Raw genomic sequence first — 23151 nt, forward strand, 5'->3', positions numbered from 1 at the left:
GTTTTAGTAGAGGCTTAATGAATTAAGAGTTTCCACAGCTCGCTCCCGAAGATAAGTCCAAGCTAAATCACTTTCTCACACTAAGAGAAGTAAATCATCGAATTTGGTGAAGCATGGCATCTTAGATCACCGTGGTGGCTCAGTGGTAGAGCGTTCATCTCTGGTGCGTGGGGTCCCTGATTCGATCCCAGCTCGCGACAAGTGAATTTTGAGTGGACAAACACCGTGTGGTGAGTTTTCTCGGGGTTCTCTCGTTTCCTCCCACTTTATGCATTCCACCACTGCACTCATTTCTGATCATCACCGTCTCCTTTAACCTACCCGGAATAACCATGGGACGTACAAACTGAAAGATTTCATTTTTCATTACAAAAATATCTTAACTGCTCACTTTAAGAGTATGAATTTTGCCATTACCTTTATCTCCATCTGAAAGGTTTATCGTACAGTAGTTCTAGCTTCAACTGGTAACTCTATAACAAGAGATAAAAAAATGCAGCGAGCTCTATAACTCAGGTTTCATACGAATTCTTTGACAGTTCGAAAAATAACCAGCACCAGTACTAAATTCTCTGCAACATGGCTTATGGTAATCTGTTATGTACCTTGTAGTTCTGACAGGAAATTAAATTGAAGCACAGTCATTTTCAAAATAAAGAATAGCTGGCTATTGTGATGCCAAAATGTCTTGAGCCGTGGCAAAAATGCGAACACTCACACCCTCACACGCCCACGCGTTGAGCCAATAAGGGTTCAGCTGTTGCTAAGCGAGAGAAAGCGAGTGGAATACCTTCAGCCGATAGCAGCGCTTGCAACGGAAGACTAGAGATCAAATCAATCTAGCATATCTATACTTGTTTTTTCTTGAAAAGGCGTAAACTTAGACGGATTCTATAAAACAAAATTATCATCACTGCTTTTAAAACTATTTTGAACCCTTCTTTTATTTTGTAGCAATGCACTTATTATTATTATTATTATTATTATTATTATTATTATTATTATTATTATTATTATTATTATTATTATTATTATAATCTACCTGATGAAGCCTTGGCGGAAGTTAAGTGTAGTTCTTCTCAACACAGGCTACATATAACTTAACCATATCAGCTTAAAGCAGGGTTCAACTTTTACTGGGAACGGAACCAAGTCTGCTGCATCAAAGACAGGAATATTAGCGCTCCAACAGAAAGATTTTTAGGACAGAAAAGGGGTTTTAAGATGGAAGAGGGATTTTACAAAGGAAATGGTGGTGAATCTATGTACAGCATATCTGGAGAAGTTATGTGTGTATTAAAAAAAAGAACATATTTACCTTGTTAATACACTGTTATTTTCACTTATTGATATAAAAGAACTTTCATCGTCTTCGTTGTTAGGTGATCCTTCGTTGGTATTTGCAAACGATATATTTTCCTCCTTTGCCTGACATTCATTAAAATTACTTCCAGTGATATCTGTACCTCTTTCATTTTCCTCTGAAAATTCTTCACTTTGCAAAATAAGGTTTTGGTCCACTGGTTCTTCCTTAATAAGCACAGTATTCAAAGGAATAGTATCAACCGTGTCGTCACTGTTTTCTGAAGAAGCTTGAGCAACGCTTTGAGCGTTACATGTATTTGTTTCGCTTATATTTGATGATTCAGAACTTTCCGATACATCATCGTCTATTGGTTCTTCTTTAATGTTTATAGTATTTGAAGCAAAATTATCATGATCATTTTCTGGGGAAATACATTCTTCAAACCCCTTTCGCTTGTCATTGAAGGCAACTGCGAGACTCATGTCGGAATTAACTTTGATATCTCTTCCTTCCTCACATTGCACTCCTGGTTTAAATACACAAGCTGAAAAGTACAATTGAAAATAACAGAACTGTAAACTATGTATTAGTAACAATTTCAAATGGACATCAAGTCAATGAAAACATAAATCACCAAATTTCAAAAAGGGAGTCCTTATATCAAATGAAAGAAAGTTGATGCAATAAACACATCTTTTCAAATTTATAATTAAATGATTGATTAGTGTCTGACGTCCCTTTCTTCAAATTTGAAAGAAGTCTAAAATGGAAAAAGAAAGGTCCATATGTAAAGTATCCTATGGGACAAAAAAAAAAAAAAAAAAAAAAAAAAAAACACTTCAAAGAAAATAACCTGAGTAACTACTATAACCTCTAGTTAACTACTTATTCTTACGAGTTATCCGATGTTTGCGCATCGGACTTTACAAAAGAAGTCTTAGTATGGGAAAGAATTTATTACGATTATAAGATTTCTGGGCGTTTGACATCTATGGCCATGTATGAGGAATGACGTCCTTCGGTGATCATACTACCCGGGGAATTGAGGAAGGGAAGAAGCGGCTTAGGACCAATATGTTAGCTACCATTCCAGCATTTGCCTGGTGCGCGTAAGGAAAACCCAGAAAAACCTCATTGAGGATGGTTGGCCTGAACAAGTTTTTACAATTTTACGACCGAGCGTCCCCACCAGGAATGAAAAGAATTTGAAATAGTACCTCAAACACATTAGATTATCGATAAAGTTTATTTCTGACATTGTTATTGAATTTTATTTCTATTTTATTATTATTATTATTATTATTATTATTATACGACATTACCACAAAACGGGAGATATGAAAGTTGGGGTGGTACATCTTCTCTCTGGTTCGAAGAACTTTGACTCGGCCTCAGACTAGAGATGGCCACAAAGTTCCGGTTCCGGCGGAACCGGTTCTCGGAGATCCGGTTTTCAGAACCGGTTCCGGACCTGGATCCGAAAACCCGGTTCCAGAACCGGATCTTAGGAACCGGTTCCAGACCTGGATCCGAAAACTCGGTTCCGGAACCGGTTCCTGACCTGGATCCGAAAGCCCCCAAAGACCCATAAAGGAGGCACAAAGTTCACCTTCAAAAAAATGCAAAGAGAACCATGCGCTTGTGCCTTCCCCGCCCAGACCCGCTTGTGCCCCCAGAAAAAAAATTTGGTCCAGCAGTGGGTGTTTAGCCAAATGAGTTGGTCAGTTTGTTTGTTTAGCCAATGACTTTGCCAGTTACTCAGTTTATTTAGCTAAATGAGACAAGTTGCCGCCGCATGGGCGCCTGCCTGCCGTTTCCACCATTTCATCTAGCATACTGTTCATAGCCTGCCAGCAGCTCGGGTTTAGCGTAGGGATGGTCATAAAGTTTCGGTTCCAGCGGAACCGGTTCCACGAGGAACCAGTTCTTGGAGATCCGGTTTTCAGAACCGGTTCTGGATCCGGTTCCAAACCTGGATCCGAAGAACTGGTTCTAGACCTGGATCCGAAAAACCGGTTCCACCAGGAACCGGTTCTGGCCATCCCTACCACAGACCATGTAAGCCTGTGATGGGTAACATATATATACAGGGTTTTCATAAAGTCTGGACGGATTTAATTTGCTTATAATTTTCATTAAAATGCTCATAATGAAATCAAATAAAGTGCAAACGGTAGCGGAAGGATTAAATTTTTAGTTGGCAACACTGTTAGATAAGCGGCAACTCTGAACACGTTGAGAGAGGGAGAGGTAGTGCAAGGATCAGTTTCCTACCAAATTCCATCCATTGTTGTTTTCATTGTTGTTTCAATGTTGACTGTTAAAAGTAAGTTGTAAGCTGTATTGGTGTGTGTGTCTTTTAAAGAAATAAATAAATGAAAAACTTCTCTGAGAAGACTATTTTTTTTTTTACCGTATCAAAGATGGCGTCGGTGAAAGAGAAAGCGCAATGTGTTCTGTGGTACGCAGAGCTAAAATCACCAATTTTGGTGTGTCGAAAGTTCACCAAAGAGTTCAAAAAGCCGGCACCGACTGAGAGTGCAATCCGAAAGTGGCATGCTAAGTTCTTGGAGACAGGAAGCGTCCTGGACCGTCCTCGAAGTGGGAGGCCGCCAACATCGCCTGCAACAGTGAGCAGGGTAAGGGAAAGCATCATCGACAGCCCACAGAAGTCGATTCCTAGACGGTCCATGGAACTCGGAATGCACTGAGTTGGAGGTGTGGTGGTGAATGAACTGAGCTGGTGCAGATTACAGGTAAAAATGTAATCCTTCCGCTACCGTTTGCACTTTATTTGATTTCAATATGAGCATTTTTATGTAAATTATAAGAGAATTAAATCCGTCCATACTTTATGAAAACCCTGTATATATATATATTTGCAAGTCTCTCGATATTTGCAAATTTTCCTCTTTAACTTATTCCATCTCTTTTCATCTTTATCCATCAGTATATTTTATTGAAGTATTTAACTGCTTCTATCTATTGTGAAGTTTTAAAGCTTTATTTCTATTATAACGTTATCATTAAGTTTTTAAGAGGCAAATCTTGCAACTTAAATTTGAAGCAATTCCAAAAAAACTAGAGCTCTAAAATTGTATACTCGATGACAATAGAATGCTTTCACATAACTTTCGCTGTCCTGTTGTTTTAGTTAATTATTTAAAAATAATTATGGAGCACTGCTTATACAACCCAAATGTTCACAGAAATTCGGTTGGTTGAAGCCGAATAGACACTTTATTCACTTCATATCAACAACTTTGAACATTTTTCTTTTCGTAAAGTTTATAAAAAACTGCGGGGTAAAATAAAGAACTAGAATTACAACTAAAAACAATGGGCACAAGCGAACCAATTCCGTAATTATCCATAAAAACTATATGACTCAACTTTACGAAGAGGACCCCAATGTCTTAGTCTTAGCCCCAATTTTCATTTTATCCCTAAAAGAATACATTTTTTTCTAAAACTGTTGTTAATAAGGCAAGAATACTGAATTATCCCGCCAAAAATTACCCTTCTAGTGCATTATATAAGAACACGCTTTTCGGTTATTGTTACATTTTAACTTAACAGTTCTTTCATAAGGGGCAAGTTCCCAAATTATCATTCATTTGAATTTGTCTTTCTTCTGCTTCAGCTATAGAGGACAATTACAAACTTTAATTTATTATTATTATTATTCATTCACTAAGTTTCATACAGCACAAGGCCATTTGCCTGAAACTGAAGAGCATAAGAAAAGAAAAAAAAAGGGAAAAAAATACAAAAAGAAAAAAAAACCTCTTAATTTACTATATTCTCGTCAAAAGTTAAAACCTGCCGAAACTTTATTGTAGTCATGTGCTAATCTGTGAAACAAGGAGAGCTTAACGGCTGATAACCTAAGTGTATCGTAAATTAGCAAATTAAAAGAGGAAGTTCGCCGCAGAGGAACATAAATGTTAATCTGCGATAGTACAAATCCAGAATCAAATTTACCATTGATAATATTATATAGGTAAAGTAAACTGGCAGCGCGGCGTCGTTTGCCAGGGGCACATAAATTCATTAAAGATCTTGAGTGATCTCGCAACTTCGCTTCTAGATCTAAATATGGCAAGAAAGAATTTTAAAACCGAGTCAATGCGAGATAAATTAGTAGGTACGGCCATGTTTCATACAGGTGAACAATATTCAATGATCGGGGGAAATAAAATCCTTATAAAACATAGTAAGGGCAGGGAGACTTTGTATTTCAGGAAATCACAAAAGTGGACCAAGTAATTTTACAGCTCTGGATGAGGTCGATATGATGTGATTCGCAAAGTAGTTTTTTGTCAAAGTGTAATAATAACGTCTCTTTTTACAACAAAGTCTATATAAAATAACACCTACTGTTTATAAATCGGGATCCGAACCACTATTCAGTTTTCTATCCGTGACACTGGGGGAATCGAACTAACAGCCACATGCACAGAAAGCATATATGTTAGCCACGTGCTCACAAAGGTCATCATAATCGCATAGTACTACAACCATTGCATACATAGGTTTCCAGGTGACACGATTATATGTTAAGATTATACCGTATACACACACACAGACACATAAAATTGTGCGAAGTGCCACATTGTTCGTTCGTGTAAGAACTTGTAACGAATGCTCAAAAACCTAGGCAAGTGTTGGAAATAAAAAAGTGCACGAAAGTACTACGCTGACATAAAGCTTTCATCCCCTGTCATATATTACACAAATGCATTAAATCTCTCATTTAGTCCTTGTTTATATTACAACTATTCTTTTCTCATGCAATTACTGCAATGTATGTATGGAGGTACTTTCTTTTACATAAATTTTCAGATATCTTTTGGGATGGAAGCTCAAATGACAATAATTTTAAAGAAACGGGATTTTCGGATTCTTTTTAAAAAAAGAAGAAAAAAAGATCTCAGCTTTGAGGCACTGTTTTGACATTTGCATCATGTGAAAATGGGTGTTATTACAAACAAAACAAGAATATCATTTACTTTTCGTAGTACGTAGCTTGTCCAGACTTACTATAACTGTAAACATAATTCTTCCGCTTTAAAATGTCAAAGAATTACCAGATTTTAAATGTAGTTTTTTTCTTCTTTTCCTATTGCTATATTATTCAAATTCAATATACACACAGAGGTTTCGTGCAAATTTCTTCCCTGATGGGTGCGGTGGTAAAGAAGTTATATAAAAACACCCCTCGAATTTTAAAAATTTCCCTCAGTTCTGCGGTATTGTTCCGACACTATAAGAAAATATGTCTTATTAAAAGAAAAAGAGAAAGTTATATTTACATCAACAACAGATTTACTTAGATGCACGCTTTAAGTTAAAAAAAAAAAAAAAAAAAAGTATCAACCTGAATAAAACCAGTGATTAACTGCATGACTTTTTTTTCACATTGACATGATTTTTTGCCTTGCAGTTTCACACATAATACGACTACTTTTGATATGTCGTTTGTCTTTGTCTCTCTCTGAAGGGATAAAGGATGTAAGGTTTTGCAAATTACCTATCAGGAAGATTTACAAGGAAATTTCTTGCAAAAGCATTCTCTTATCTCCGACAAAAATGTGATACCAACATTCAAACAATGGCACATAAAAACGTGGTAAATAATACTTATGAAAGAATATATTAACTCATTATTCTCATAATAATAATTAGACTAGAGCGTCTCAAATAAAACTGAAAAAGATCTCAAAGAATCTCGAATTACACACAGGGCTATCAGGTATAAACAGGTATGCGAATAATAAATACACCATAAGTGCTATAATTCTAGTTTGAAAGACTGCAATTATATACTATAACAGGGCTCAAAATTTCAAAGTCAGACGCACTCGCCAATCCAAAAATGATGGTCGCCAGTACCTCTCACATACAAATTATGAGAGATCCCTATCGCCCCCCCTCCCCCCACACACATGGCCTTTGGTTTGACAAAGAAAGACAGCATATTCCTTGTTTTCTCTCACTCACTGACAATTACTTTTGTACGAAACAGAAACTGCGCAGCCCTGTGAGTTTAGCCAGAAACCATTCCTACTGAACACTAGTCGCCAGCACTATCGCCAACGGTGACCGGAAATTTTGCGCTCTGTACTATAACACTAAAATCCCTGAACTTGGAAGCTGTGTAAGTTTGTCTCATTTTTAAAGAATCTCCATTTTAAGGTAAGACAAGTATTACTTATAGCAGTAAAACGTAATTTAGGGAACTTCTATCTCCGGTAATGCAATACTGAATTTTTCGCTATTTTCCTACTTTCAGAAGTATTTTTTCTTTCATTTTATATATATATATTCACAATGCTTTACAAACAAAAGATACAGAATAAACCCGTAATGAGACATGAATACACGAAATGGTAAAACAAAGATATGAAGTCCTAAGTTCGTTGTTTGATTGATAAACTTTGCACTTCTAATTAGCCAAGCGGATTATTAGCTAATAGTGTTACAATCTTGCACTGGAAGATGAGCAAAGCTTATTTAATGCCATTCATTTGAGTGAGTAAATAATGCACATGAAAAAAATACAACACAGGATTTATTTCAGTTATATTCTGAAAAAGTAAGTATACTCAAACACTAAAAATCATTCGTTATACTATAAGTTTGAAAACAGTAAAACTGAAATGTCATAACGCATAAATGGGCAAAAGGGAATAGGTCTAAACATAATTTTACAAGTTTGAACATTTCGTGAAAGTGCTGATCGTTACAGCGACATTTCACTGTACTATGTAATTGGCCACCTGTATTCTCTGAATTGTATTCTTTGTGTATTCTTTGCTGTATTGAAGCACTGTTAATGATGGATTCATTTACACCTACGAGACACTATTTCAAAACAACTTTTACTGTTGTATGTTTCCGGATATCAATAAAACCAAAGAAGAAAAATAAAAACTTGTAAATTGAAAGTAACTTTAAAAAAACCCAGGAGGTCGAGGTTCTCTTAACTTTTATTGTTTTAATATTTGTTGTTGAGGGAATGGATAATGATCAGGACAGCACCGTTAAGAATTCCCATTCATATTTCTCACTGCATATTTGGTAATTCCGTTCACACGGATTTGTTGAGCAAATAATGTATTTTATTTTTGTCACAAATGAAATGAAATGAAATCTTTAAGTTTACGTCCCATGGTTATGCCGGTTAGGCTAAAGGAGACGGTGATAATGAGAAATGGATGAAATGGTGGAATGAAGAAAGTAGGAGGAAACGGGAGAACCCCGAGAAAACCCACGAACACGGTGTCTGTCCACCACAAAGTCCACACGGCGCGAGTTGGGATCGAACCAGGGACGACCCCACCGGAGGTGAACGCTCTATCACTGAGCCACCGCAGCCCCATTATTTTTGTCACGTTTCCAAATCGTTTCCTCCTCTAGTATGCACGAAGTTTATAACAACTGATGATCGGATTTCTATTAAAAAGTGCGGAAAGGAAATAAAAAAAAAAATGCAAAGAATAACTTGATTCCCCCCTTCCCCCCGTTCTGCTGTTTACTAGTCAACACTTATTAGCAATACTAAAAAGCACAACAGGGAGCCTTTTGTATTTCAAAACATAAGAGGTGTGAAACAGCATGGACGTTCTGAGTATTTCCTGATACTAACGATCTTATCCACTATCATAAATAAACGAAAGAAAAGAATCGCTGTAGAGCTTTATACACAAAAAATGCAGTGTTACAGCAAGTGTTAAAAAGAACACACTTTAATAAGTTATTGCAACACCAAGGGCATTTCCTTCAAATTATAGTAACTGATAGTGAAAATTTGATTTTTTTTTTTTTTTTTTTTTTTGATCTGTTGTATTTGACATTTATACGAACTACGGAACAACGTGTTATTTTTCCTGTAATCCGTCACGAAATTAGCCTTGTGAGCATACGAACTTTCTGACAACATTTACATAAGTAGAAAAGCTGCCATCTGTTTTTCTTATATGTACTAGAAACAATGCACATAGGAACAAGAGATGGTAGCACCGCTATTCATGAAAATGTCAGAAAATTCATACGCTCATGAGGCAATTTTCGTGAAAGATTACAGGAAAAATAACACGTTGTTCCTTACTTGGTATTAATATCAAATATTCTGCATAAAGCTTTCTCTCAGCAAAAAATAGAAACCAATACAAATTCTCATTCTCAGTTAAAAACTGATATAAATTCTCACTATCAGTTAAAAATCAATACAAATTATCAGTGTCAGTTAAAAATCAACACAAATTATCACTCTCAGTTAAAACTAACACAAATTATCACTGTTATTAAAACTAATACACATTCTCACTGTCAGTTATAAATCAATATAAATTCTTACTGACAGTTGTTTAAAACTAATACAAATTTTCTCTGTCAGTTACTAGGTATTTATGACAGGATGAGAAGGTGTTCAAATACCATTCCCAAGTTGTAACTTTAGTGAGCTGTTTTAACTTTTTTTTCTGTGTAAGCAATTTCAACATTTAAATCGCAGTGCGCGAATGACAAACTACGATAGATATTTATTAGATATGATAACTTTTATACTGCAGAAATACTTTCTACTCGTACTATATATTATTTATAAAATACACTTAATATCTAGACAATTAGTTACAACATTAAAAGTGCTTATATTTTGATCTCTAAGAGTTTCTACATTAAAGCACATTTATTTTTGTAAGTTGGCAAACAGAACCGATAAAGGCCAACATAACTTTCACTCCTTCTTTATATAATGATAGATAAACTAGAACTTTCTGTACGATTAGAGGCTGAAAGTGCTAAGAATTAAGCACATGCATTGCGAGAATTGGAAAAGAAAAGGAATTGATTTTGTTTGCTAATTCTTTGCTTTTCTTGTTGATGTTTAATATTGGCTGTATTGCACCTATCGAAATAAAAGTATAGGAATGAGTCAAAGCATGTCCGCAACATTTATTGTAGGTAGAATTTGCTGGCTGTTGTGTAGGGTAATGTGGGTTATTATTAACCTAGCAAATATGGAGCTATTGATATTTATACTTGATTGTGTTATGATAGGGTTACGGAGCATATCCATGATAAGGTGTATGCGAAGTCGTTACAACTGGCGACGAGTTTTAGTAAGACCACGCAGTAATAATGATCAGTTATTTAATTTAACTAAATTGGTGTCTCCACAGTCAGTACCTAGAAATGAACTATGTTGGCTCAAGTTGTTATGTAATAAGATATACATTCCTTTTGAACTGGATACAGGAGCAGCAGCTACAGTCCTGCCAATTAAATTATACGAACAATATTTCTATAATTGTTCTATTGACATCACAAGCACTGTGTTACGAGCAGCGGAAGGTACGCCTTTAAAAATTCTGGGTGAAATAAAGGTTTGGGTTGAGTTCAAACCATTTGCTGGATGGTTGAAGATGGTACTAGTAGACAATAAATTATCACATGCTATACTAGGGCGTCCGTGGATAGATGTTTTGTTTCCAGCGTGGAAACAATTATTTCAAGGTAATAAATTGTTGGAAGGTCGAACTATTAATAGCGTTAAATTAAATATAAGCGAAGTTTTGAAACAAAAATATCCTAAAGTATTTTCCGAGGAAGTTAACAAGTCTATAACAGGATATGCTTGTCACATTCCTGTCAGAGCGGATGCTATTCCAATTTTTAGGAAGCATTATCAAATACCATATAGTATAGTCGATCAAGTCAAACGTGATGTGGATAAATTAGTAGCACAGAAGATATGGAAACCGGTATCTTGCTCTGATTGGTTATCGTGCGGAAGAAAAACGGTGAATTATGCTTGTGCGTGGATTATAAGGTGACACTAAACAAGGTTCTTGAAAAGATGGTATATCCACTTCCTACACCGGAAGACATTTTTAATCAATTACAAGGCATGGCAGTCTTTACTGTTCTGGATCTAAGAATGGCGTATCAACAAATTTTAGTTGATGAGCGATCCAAACCTTGGTAACGGTAACCACGCCATGGGGACTTTATCAGCCTCAACGATTACCATTTGGGCTAACGTGCAGTCCACATGCTAACGTGCAGTCCACATATATTTCAGAAGGTTATAGATCAGGTACTGCAGAATGTGCCATTTGTTTGCGCTTTCCTAGATGATATTTTGATAGCTAGTAAAGATAAGGAGGATTGTTTGCAACGCACTACTTACGTTTTAGAAAGATTACAATCATATAATGTTAAAGTGAGGTTTGACAAATGCCAATTTTTGCAATCGACAATTGAGTATCTGGGTTACACAATCTCTGCAGAAGGAATACGTCCACTACAGAAGCACGAAGAAGGAATTTTGAAATGCCAGACTCCTAAGGATGTAAAACAGTTGAAGTCCTACCTTGGAATGCTCAATTTTTTTCATAAGAACGTACCTAACATGTCTTTACAATTGCCTAATTTGTTTCAGTTGTTAAATAGAAAGGTAAAATGGTCGTGGACAGATAAGCATGAAAGAGAATTTACTTTGTCCAAACGATTGATACAAGAAGCGAAATGCATTCATCCCTTTGACAGTAAGGCTGAAGTAGTTTTGATTACTGATAGCAGTGCTTATGGAGTAGGTGCGCAGCTGTGCAATAGGAAGAAAGACAAAATCATTACTGTCGCTTGTGCTTCAGCTACATTAAATGACGCAGAAAAGAATTATAGTCAATTTGAGAAAAAAACGCTAGCTATAATTTTTGCCTTACGGAAGTTTCATAAATATGTCTTTGGGCGTCTATTTGAGATACGCACGGATTCCTTGCCTGCAAAATTAATCTTCGATGAGAAAACTAATATAGCTACTTTAGCATCTCCACGATTACAGAGATGGGCACTAATGTTACTAAATCATGACTATAAAATTTCCTATAGCAAACATGTGGAAGTTGCTGACTGCTTATCACGTTTGCCAGTAGAAGAACAAAGCGGTGATTGGCAAGTATCCCAGGAATATCTAGATAGTCTTGCCATGGAACCCCCTTATATGAAGCAATTACGAGGGAAACAGCTAAGGATAGAGTGATGTCGCAAGTCATGAACTGGATATTACATGGATGGCCTAAACAACTTGAAAATGGTGACATAAGATGTGAATTGCAAGCGTACAGTAGTCGACGGCATGAACTACATATCGAACAAAACTGTCTTTTTTGGGAAAACAAGCTAGTTGTTCCAAGTTCATTAAGGAAAGTAATTTTAACTATGCTCCACGACCAACATTTAGGCTTAAATAGGACTAAGGCTGAAGCCCGAGCTCACTATTGGTGGCGAACCATGGAAAAGAATATTGCGAATCTGTTGCAACAATGCAATCCATGTCAAGCGATGCATAATCGAGTTCCTCAAAATCGTTATCAGGCATGGATAACTCCGAGCTAACCATGGCAACGAGTACATATCGACTTCTTCGAAATAGCAGGACGTAAATTTCTTCTATTAGTAGATGCTTTTACCCTGTGGGTTGAGATTTGGCAAATGGGCCAAACATCTGCTTGGAACACTATCGAAAAGTTAAATATTTGTTTCGCAAGATTTGGCTGGCCACAAGTGATAGTTTCAGATAATGGGCCACCCTTTGTTAGTCAACAATTTACAGAATATTGGAAGAAAAGAGGAGTGAAAATAATGCACGCACCGCCCAGGCATCCGCAAAGCAACGGATTGGCGGAAAGAGCTGTTCAATTAGTCAAAGGTATGATAAAAAAGAAACTATTGGAGCTGGGTTCCTGGGCATGCACTAACCGACAACTTAATCAATTGATCGATGAAATATTGTATGGTTTACGATTTACACGACCAAGCAAATTGAAGAATTCACCAGCTGGTCTCATGTTTGCATTCGAGCCAAGACATAAGTATAATATCAGTAACAAATCCTGTCACAGGGACTCGGTCGAACATTCATTACCAGAATATTGTGATAACAAATTTCAAGAAGGTCAAGCTGTCTGGGTATTAAATCTACCACACCACTTTCCTAAATTTTTGCAGGGTACGATTAATCGTTGTTTGGGAAGATGTATGTATGAGGTGACAGTACAGAACAGAATTAGAAGAGTTCATAGACATCAATTAAGATTTATGGATTGCCAACTGGAAGCTTCTGATAATGTACCAAAGACAATTAGGAACCCCTTAGCGGACGAGAAGAAATCAACCATTATCAACACAAGATTTAGAAACATACCTTCGACGAAGAGATCAGACAGAGTAACTGAAAATCGACCCACTGCTGATAATTGGTGGATTATTCTCAACGACAGAAACATTCCAAGTAACAAGTTAGGAAATGGGTCTCAGGAAGGAAACATAGAACCGGTATTAAGACGTTCTACTCGAGAACGAAGGCAGCCTGAACGTTATTCGCCTGTGTAATATATATATATCTAGATACTTAAAATAAAAAAAAAATAAAAAAAAAAAGAGAGAGAGAGAGAGAGAAGAATGTTGTACGGTTACAGGCTGAAAGTGCTAAGAATTAAGCACATGCATTGCGAGAATTGGAAAAGAAAAGGAACTGATTTTGTTTGCTATTCTTTGCTTTTCTTGTTGATGTTGAATATTGGCTGTATTGCACCTATCAAAATAAAAGTATAGGAATGAATCAAAGAATGTCCGCAACATTTATTCTAGGTAGAATTTGCTGGCTGTTGTGTTGGGTAATGTGGATTATTATTTACCTTGCAAATATGGAGCTATTGATATTTATACTTGATTGTGTTATGATAGGGTTACGGAGCATATCCATGATAAAGTGTATGCGAAGTCGTTACACTTTCTAGTTCAACGAAATTTCTTGGTGTAAACATTAGTTCCAAATCAAATTTGAATGAGTGTATGTTTGAATTTAACAAAAGGAATTAAGTAGTATTTATTATCGTCTACGTAGAATAAGAGGTAATATCACAACACAAGCCATACTTTCAGTCTATTATGCAAAATTGCAATCATTAATAAGTGCTGGTATTGTTTCCTGGGGCCACTCAAGTGAATATATCAGTGCTTTTCGGTTGCAAAAACAGACACTAAGGGTCATGTTTCGATTCTTGCCAAAGACTTCTTTTGTACTAAGGGTTGTTTGGATTACGCCAAAGACTTCTTTTGCTCTAAGGATTACGTTTAGCTTGTCGCGAAAGACTTCTTTTGGGAACCTATCTTTGTAAGAAAAAAATATTTTACCTCTTACATGTGTAAATTTATATACAATTATCTTATTTCCTTTAAGTAACACACACTTGTTTATAGCAAAGAGTAATGTTCGTATGTACAATACTCCACATTTTAAGATTTTACATGTGTTTTCGCAAAATCACTTGTTTCTTTTAGGAAAGCTTATATTTAAACTCTACGATAGTTTTTAATAAGTTACCTGAATTTCCAAAGTAAAATAAAACATATTGTGTACAAATAACTTTTTAATAAATAAATGCTTAAGGTCATTCAGTTTCTTAAGATCATTCATAATTTTTTCTCCTTTATCAGGGTTGGCTGGTTTAAACCAGCTGTTAAAAAAAAAAAAAAAAAAAAAAAAAAAAAAAAAAAAAAAAAACTGGTTTAAACCAAAAAACGTAAAATGTTCGTAAAAGTGTAAGTGTTTGTAAAATCTTGATGAACACACATTTGTGGGTTATCAATTTCACTCCCGTATATTATTCGTATTATATTCAGACCTAAATTCCCCATTCAGTACTCAAAAAGATTATACTACAAAAACAACTTTTTTTGATAAGTTTATAAATGTTTGTTTTGTGATTTTTTTTTTTTTTTTTTTTAGTTGTTATTGTTATGTAATTCCAATCAAAGAAAAATTCTAAATATTGTTTTGTTTCAATGTTTACTATTGATAAAATACATCGAAATGCCGTACTTTTTTGTGTGAGTGGGGGGGGGGGCATACAGACCCCACGAGAGGCATTTAGTGAAATGAGAAGTATCGTTGGTATCTATTTATGTATAAATGAGTCTGAGCCAAAGTGGACTCAAACAATTCGTATCTTTATTCACTTTTCTTACTGATATGCAAATTAAGTCGTTGTATTTCTTTAATTTGGACCAATAAAAGTCGTTGTTAACTAACTTGAACTAAATTAGTTCTTCTGTACTGCATAGTACTTTGAAATTGCCCATATGTAATTCTGTATAATGGTTTCACTTGTGCAACTGTTTATCTTTTTGTCCTTCTGAAATGACTCTTGACAGTTATATTAAGAAGCATGTAAAGATCAGTACAACGTATTTTTATCAGGATTCCTTCGTGAGTGAGTCGGCAGACGTATCGCATATGATATGAATATATAGAGCAAATTATTTAAACCAAAAAACCTGGTTTAAATCAAAAAAACCTGGTTTAAACCAAAAACAAAGTTATTATTTTTTTTGTTTTTTCAATAAAAACCAGGTTTTTGCCAACCCTGTCCTGTATTAATTATGATATCGATCTATGTGAGTGTGTGTGTGTATAAAAAGTCATTTTATTTCTGTACTTTTAAGGTTTTGTTCAACCATTTATATCATTATTTTGTAAATTTGACACTTGCATGTGTACTCGGAAAAAATCTCAATTCCATGCAGAGCAAATTAATTAATTAACTAATGTCCAGTAATATTATTCTGTATTCACTTATATTCCTTTGTATCCAAATCTCCCTTTGTGTTTTAATACTTTTCCTAAGTATTTATTGCAAGAATGATTAAAAGGGCCAAAAATACTTGATTTACTGAAGTCTACTATATAATAATGAGAATGAATGATATTTCAGCCTTACCTCTCTGGATCTTTAGGGAAGTTAAATAAATAAATAAATCAGGACTTCTTCCTCGGTTATTACTGCAGTTAACAGCAGGTCAATCAGGTCCTTTCGAAACTCTCATTTCACTTCATAATTTCTTCTTTGGTAGCTTACGTTGCTTGCTATTAAGATCGCTAGTGGTATGCGTTCACATGTTCAGCAGGCAAAAATACCCAGCAAAGTTTCCTGTATAAATAGATAAATATATACAAAATTTAAAGTATATGTATAATATATATATATATATATATATATATATATATATATATATATATATATATATACTTTCTTATTAATTGTACCGTATATGCGTATAATTAAAGAGTCATTCAAAAAGCGTGCCGGTTTTGGACCATCTGGCAAATTTTTGTTTCTCAGTTCCCGATACTATTTTGTATTGTTGGTCTACCCACGAACATTCTGACTGTCGCCTTAGCCTGAATTTCTCGCATTTCTTCAGTTTGTGTCTAGCCATGGAGCAGTTTACTATAGCGCAACGGGTGCTAATTGTGAAAACAACTTTTTAGCAGAACAGAGAAAGTTATGCAGCAACTGTGAGGCGCGGCTCTAGGGCGAAATGAGGTACCGAATGAACCAAGAGAGTTCGCAGACTTACGAAAAAGTTCATCGAAACGGATTCAACAGTGGACATTAAAAGTTCTGGGCGTCGTCGTAGTGGTCGTTCGAGAAAAACTTTGCGTGGTTCGTGACAGTGTGGCTGTTACTCAAGCAGTCATAGCGAATTTCACGAACAGAGTTAATGCAGGCCAGCGCAGTAGAGGTCGTCATATGCTCGACGTCATTCACCATACCTGAAATCGGAATGTGTGATGAACATGTTTATGAATTTTGTTAGTGTGTTTTGAATAAACAAAGTTCATAATTTGATGTATCAAAACCTGCGCGCTTTTTGTATAACCCTATATATTGTGAGATAACAACATATGAAACACGCTACTTTCCCAACATTCGTAACTACCTACCTACTAAATTCATGACGGGGACAAATACCTTCGATGCTGAGTCCCAATTAAACCTCACTTGATCAATTAAACTACTACATAACAAATAAAATCTGTGTAATGCTGCAATCTCCAACATGTTTCCCAACTCCGCTTAAGCACCCGTATTATTTTAACACAATACTGATCTCTGTGTGTTTCTGTAATAATGACGAGAAACCACTTATTTTTATTTATTTTCGGCATATTACTCTCCAAAGTCTTTCCTCACGACGTTTCCTACACATTTGAAGCACTTACTTGATGCCGTGACATATGATATTTTGCTTGGACATGTGAAGTCATTAGTAGTGCGTTATGTACAATGAGAAACTGTTTGTTTCAGGAATGTGGTGACTGCACTGGAAAGGGAGAACTCGCCTTACAGACACTCGATCTGGAAAATATAGCAGATTCCTCTTCTGTGGTTACATATGCAACATGGGAAGAAAATAAACTCATTAAGAAAACTGTTGCCATTGATACCTTCATTGAGGAAAATGCGAAATTGGCAGTGAAAGCAATAACATATCAATATCTGAAGAATTTGCAACAACAATACATTGCAGACGTGAAGGGGCGTGAAGAGAGGCTGAACAGCTATGTTTAGTGCTTCACTGTCATCTTGCTGAGAACTGGTCAGTGATTCTGACACAAGAAATACACGGGTTTCACTGGAATGGCCAAGTTTTAATTTTTACAAGAGTCACACAATTTCATAGCTAGATTATAAGTATTGCAGTTATAAATAATGATAGAGGATATGACTCAGCACATGTATTGTTGGCATTATGTAAAATTCTTCAACAGCTGCAGTCACAGGCAGAAAACAATCATTACTGCTGATGGTGAACTTGAAAAATCGTTACCAACTGCCTAAATTGACAAAGTCGCTTGTGCCAAAGGAGTAGGTATACAGTGCTGCTGGTCATGGGAAGGAGTTTTGCAATAGTGTAGGGCGCCTCCTGAAGCACCACACTACAAAACTTAATCTTTTCAGTCTAAGTACAGCTGCAATTCAGAATGTCGACGATTTCACAAGTCATACCTATCAACAGGCCTCATCCTGTTGCCCAAAAAGGAAGCTGAAGAATTCCGCCAACAGAAAATAGAGGAATTGTTCAACTAAACTACTCCTGTGAAAGGAACTCAAAAGTCACATGCCTGGACTCACAGTGATGGGTGAACTTATATTGCACGAACTTTAAATAAAAGGAAATTTCATTTGTCTAACCAAGATCACAGAAACGGGACGATAATATTTGGATTTACAACCTACATAGAGGATATTTGTGGCCTATGTATATGATTGTGACTGGTGGCTTGCAGACATTTTAGGTATCAGTTGTGAGCGTCGTATACTTTATGCTACCAGATGGGCTGGCTGCTGGATAATAGATTGCAAGACAGCAACCACCTAACCAGTGCTCATTTCCTATTCGCGATGTTTTAAAGGTTGTGGATGCCTCAGTTGCTATTGGTTCAACAATAAAGATAGGCACACTGATGCAGTTGAAAACATTTTTAGTTCATTGAATTCCTAATTTCAGTTCCAAGCAGAGTGCACAGAAGTGGTGTGCTTTGGAACTTGTTTAGAAGCTTTAATATGTTTGAAGGTGTGTCTGTTACTTATCTTTAAGCAGAACTCAAATGTCATGTGAAATAAGGCAAGATTTTGATTTGCGAGAATGTGACAACGAAACTAGTTTAGTGTGTGGCAAAATTTTCAATTGTTTATAAATAATGTTCAACTCAGAAGCTGAAGTTCTCCTTTTCAGAGCATGTACAAAATGGTCATGGAAATATCGCAAAGTTCCACGAGAAGCACGTGTAGTTTATTCATATATAAAGTGTTTTCCCACTATTCTCGTTTATGAGTATACCTACCGTCGCTGACGTGCCTACTCTCTACGTACGCAACCCTCGCTGTTGCACTCCTATCCTGCAACACCACCATTATCCTGACATGGTAAGACAGCATTCGTGCTTTTTAGTGGCCACCTAGCACAAGTCGGTTTATCTTTTAAAGTTAATTCGTGTTTTATGCACTGCAGTTTTTGTTATATGTGCATACACTACAGTTATAGCGAACCTTCCTCTAGCCATGCAACTCTTCCTTTAAAAAACACTTTCTAAGGGAGTGGAAATAAAATTTCCTGCCAAGTGAAGTTCATATTTTATGAATATAAGGAATCCCTTGTGTAGCAATCTTGTATACGAAAGAAATATTTTCCCATGCGCTTTAGAATTTTTGACGTTCCAGGAAAATGTAGTAGATAAGTGGCTACGCCTTCAACTTCCTGTCTGAAAATTTATTTATACAATATTAGTAGGGTTGTGTTATAGTGCTTGTTAGAAACACGAAAATTATTCATTGTTTTAATTATTTCTGAATAGTCCGTAGTCTGCAACAGTAAACAGCTGGAAGGCATTAATTTTGCAAAGTCATATAATACAAATGTACAGGTATCTAGTGGAGAGCAAAGAAAGCATGAAATAAGAAATATCTCTGATTAACAGTTAAGGAGTAAACGATGGAAATGAAGTAGGAGTAATTCTAGATAACGTATATTAAAGTGACAGCAAATAAACAGAAATACGATCCTGGTGTAGATTTATCACACCACATTTTGGAAAATTAACGGGTAAATTTGAATACTTTGCATGAAAAGATATATTTATAAAGGAAGAAATTTCTGCAAGCAACATAATTAAATACAAAGTAATACAGCTGTATTTTAGATTCACAAGTGTAGAGTTACTTGTATAAAATCATTAGAAGTGCTTTACGATGGATAAAATAAGAGAGCGCATATGGAATAATACTTTATTAAATGCTATTTTCCACCGGCGGTATATCTATGCACAGGAATGTACAGAAGCTATATTTTATGGTTACAAGTCGAGCGTTACTAGTATGAAACCACGATAGATGCTGTTGAAACTCGTATCATTGCCAAAACCCACTTCTTTTCACTACCCTTGCTTATGTGTATACCCACCACCGCCTGCCCCTTTCGGACACAGCCCCGCGGGCCCACCAGCTTCGCCCTGCCCTCACTCGGTTACATAGCATTCGTACTATTTAGAGTTTATCTAACACAACTTTTGCACTGTAGTTTTTATGAATATATTCGGAAGCCATATTTATACGCAAATCATTAAAAGAATTGTCATTTTTTTAACAATTACGGGTTAAGTTCCAAAGTTGGTCGTCCGTTTCTAGCAAAATTTTGAAAATTTACCGGGAAGTAAATAATTTGCTTGTACGTGTGCTTGGCAATGTATAAGGAGAGCGAAAGTTTTGTTTATTTTCGTATATAAACGGTTCTAAATATGAAACTATTTGGCAGGCGGAGGGAATTACTTGGCGCACGGTTACTTCATAGTAAAATTGTGGGAATGTAACGAGCATTTATTTTGTAAACAAGGCTGGCGACAATCAGGAAACTATTAAAAGTAAGTAAAAGTCATGGCTTAATAAATCTAAAAATAAATTGTAGATAATAACTGTAAAGAAACGTGGAGTAAGTTATACTTGTTAATGTATCCAACATCGTGGCAAGGTTCTAGAACACAGATCCCCCTTCCCATTTAGCTGTAATAAAGACAGAAAAAAAGTGTCTGGTGGAGCTCTAACTCGCCTTCACTCGCTAACGCTATATCGGCAATACAATTTGAATTAAATATTGAACCTTGGTACACAAAGGAACCAATTATCACGTTTTTAGCCAAAGACTAGGCGGACGGCGAACTTCAGAATAAATACCGTAAATCTTTTAGGGGACAATAAGAAAGAAATTAGTGAAACAAATATTGTATATTTTTTCAACAATTATTTCAAGTGGTGCACCTAAAGTAAACGTACACGAGGTTCTTTTGGGTCTACTCCGGAGCCCCGGGGTTCAGCGTTTAAACTGTCCCCTTGAATGGATAGGTCAGTATGCTTCTAGAAAATGATTATAATATTAAGGGGAGTGCATCAGCGAGCAAAGGCAGGCGACTAGCCAGAGAGTTAGGACCTATGATAAAGTAACTGATCATTAATTACCTTATGATGTTACGTGGTGGTCTTATGGATCTTTGATGGCAGTATTATTTGCATGATTCATGTTATTTATTTTTACGCCTTAATGGCTGAGTTTATGTTTTCATTAAAATACAGAAAATATTTAAAAACGGCACTTTAATAAAGGTAACACACATGAACACATTTAAATAATAGAGAACATTTCTAGGGTTAATAAATGCAGATGTGTCACACATAAACTCAGAAATCGTTCTTTCTATCTGAAATATCATATTTCAATTTCATACTGTTTTTTTCTCAATCCCGAGAATTTAATTTCGAAAATATTCGTTCCGCTGTTCCTAAATTAAATACTCGACTTGCACGAGCATGCTCATTGGAAGTTTTACCATCTTAAACCTTAATTTAACAATTCGTATTAAAAAAATCAGATTATTTTAAATGTATTCTAACCGTAACGTTACATGTATTATCCAAAATTTAAGATAAACAATCATTCGTATATTCGCCACAAACAAGCCCGAATATAATTGATCTGTGCTTTCCAGTCAGAAACAGTGTTGTCAGGTTTGTAATAGAGAATTACCCGTCCGTAGTCATTAAATTTCCCGATTATAAGCAAAATATCCTCACAAGAAATAAATACACATCGTAATTATTTGCGTCAACTTAACGCAAAATTTGCAATACAGCTTCAGAAATTCGGCATAGAAGTTACAGCATTGTGAATTTTTATCTCTTCTTTGGACATTGTGTTACTGTATGCAGAATGTGAATTTAAGCTTATCATCCCGCACCAATCTTCGAAAAATTATATCTACAACCATAGAAGGCAAAATATTTAAAAAGACATTATAACTGCTATGCCAAAATATTGATTTTAGTTTAGCGTCCCTTTCAGCAGCGAGGCTATATGAGACGTGGACCTGCTGATTAACGTGGAATATATAAAACGTTACGGACTAGAGGTGGACTTTGCTCAGTACGAAGTTTTAGTTGCTCACGGAACCGTACTGGTGTGGGGCAAGGGGGACCGGGCTCAAGAAGACTTCTTTCGGAAAGGTACTTGCAATCTCGAAACTTCGACTAAGGCCTTCAGGTCTTGCGCCTCGTAATCCCTGCAGGGCCCCTCGGGCTCTTGGCGATCACCAACTAGCCAACGTGGCCAGTCCGGCACTGGGCGTATCTCGTTACATTTTGTGTTAATGAAATATAAAAACTACTTTCAATCTGCGGTATTAAGCATTGCAGTTATCGATTTTTAATACGTGAACAGGTCTTGATGAGTTTTAACACCTACCTTTTAGCACGATATTATCGGAAAACCAACATTTTTTATGTGAATTCTTGATTCAAAATGAAATCTTTGAGTTTTACGTCCCACAGTTATGCCGGTTAGGCTAAAGGAGACGGTGATTATGAGAAATGAATGAAATGGTGGAATGAATAAAGTGGGAGGAAACGGGAGAACCCCGAGAAAACCCACGCACACGGTGTTTGTCCACCACAAAGTTCACTTGGCGGGAGCAGGGTTTGAACCCGAGACCCCATGCACCAGAGGTGAACGCTCTACCACTGAGCCACCGCGGCCCCCAATTCGTGATTCAAGATCCAGCTGAAAATTATTGTTGTGAGTGGTGGACTCTGCGTACACACCTGAAATGCCTTCGCTATCTGTCAATAAGAATCAGTAAAATTCCCAAAACAAGGGAAACTCTTTTGTCTCATTGTCACAGTATTCCGAGCGGTGATAATAATTAGAAATAACGTAAGTAAAAGACTAATGGTCACTGCAAGATCTTATGGTGAATATTAGCCTTTTACTTACGTTATTTCTATTGTCTCATATTCAGGGTGACCAGAAATATTTTGACCAAAAGAAGTTTGAGAAGAGTATATAGCAAGAGCTCACCCAGTTATACCGTGTATGGTAAAGAAGGCGATGATGATGAGAAATGAATGAAATGGTGGAATGAAGAAAGTGGGAGGAAACGCGAG

General features: G+C 36.1%; 1 protein-coding gene across 4 annotated transcripts in view; it reads right to left on the minus strand.

Moving 5' to 3' along the window:
* The window catches only part of LOC145664813 (uncharacterized), a 49259-nt gene extending 27544 nt beyond the window's left edge, over nt 1-21715 (minus strand). For 2 of the 4 annotated variants that reach the window (XM_081731799.1, XM_081731803.1), the window contains exons 1-3: nt 21175-21715; nt 16099-16308; nt 1319-1850 (exon numbers count right to left, since the gene is read on the minus strand). In XM_081731799.1, the coding sequence (XP_081587925.1) occupies nt 1319-1788 (470 nt within the window). In that variant the 5' untranslated portion in view covers nt 1789-1850; nt 16099-16308; nt 21175-21715. Of the gene's footprint in view, nt 1-1318; nt 1851-16098; nt 16309-19010; nt 20322-21174 lie in introns of those variants that run through there. The other 2 variants (XM_081731800.1, XM_081731802.1) reach the window with 2 other exon arrangements.
* Between the last annotated feature and the right edge of the window lie 1436 nt (nt 21716-23151).

The sequence above is a fragment of the Thermobia domestica genome, chromosome 11 (genome assembly GCF_964235325.1).
Source record: "Thermobia domestica chromosome 11, izTheDome1.hap1.1, whole genome shotgun sequence".
NCBI lineage: Eukaryota > Metazoa > Arthropoda > Insecta > Zygentoma > Lepismatidae > Thermobia > Thermobia domestica.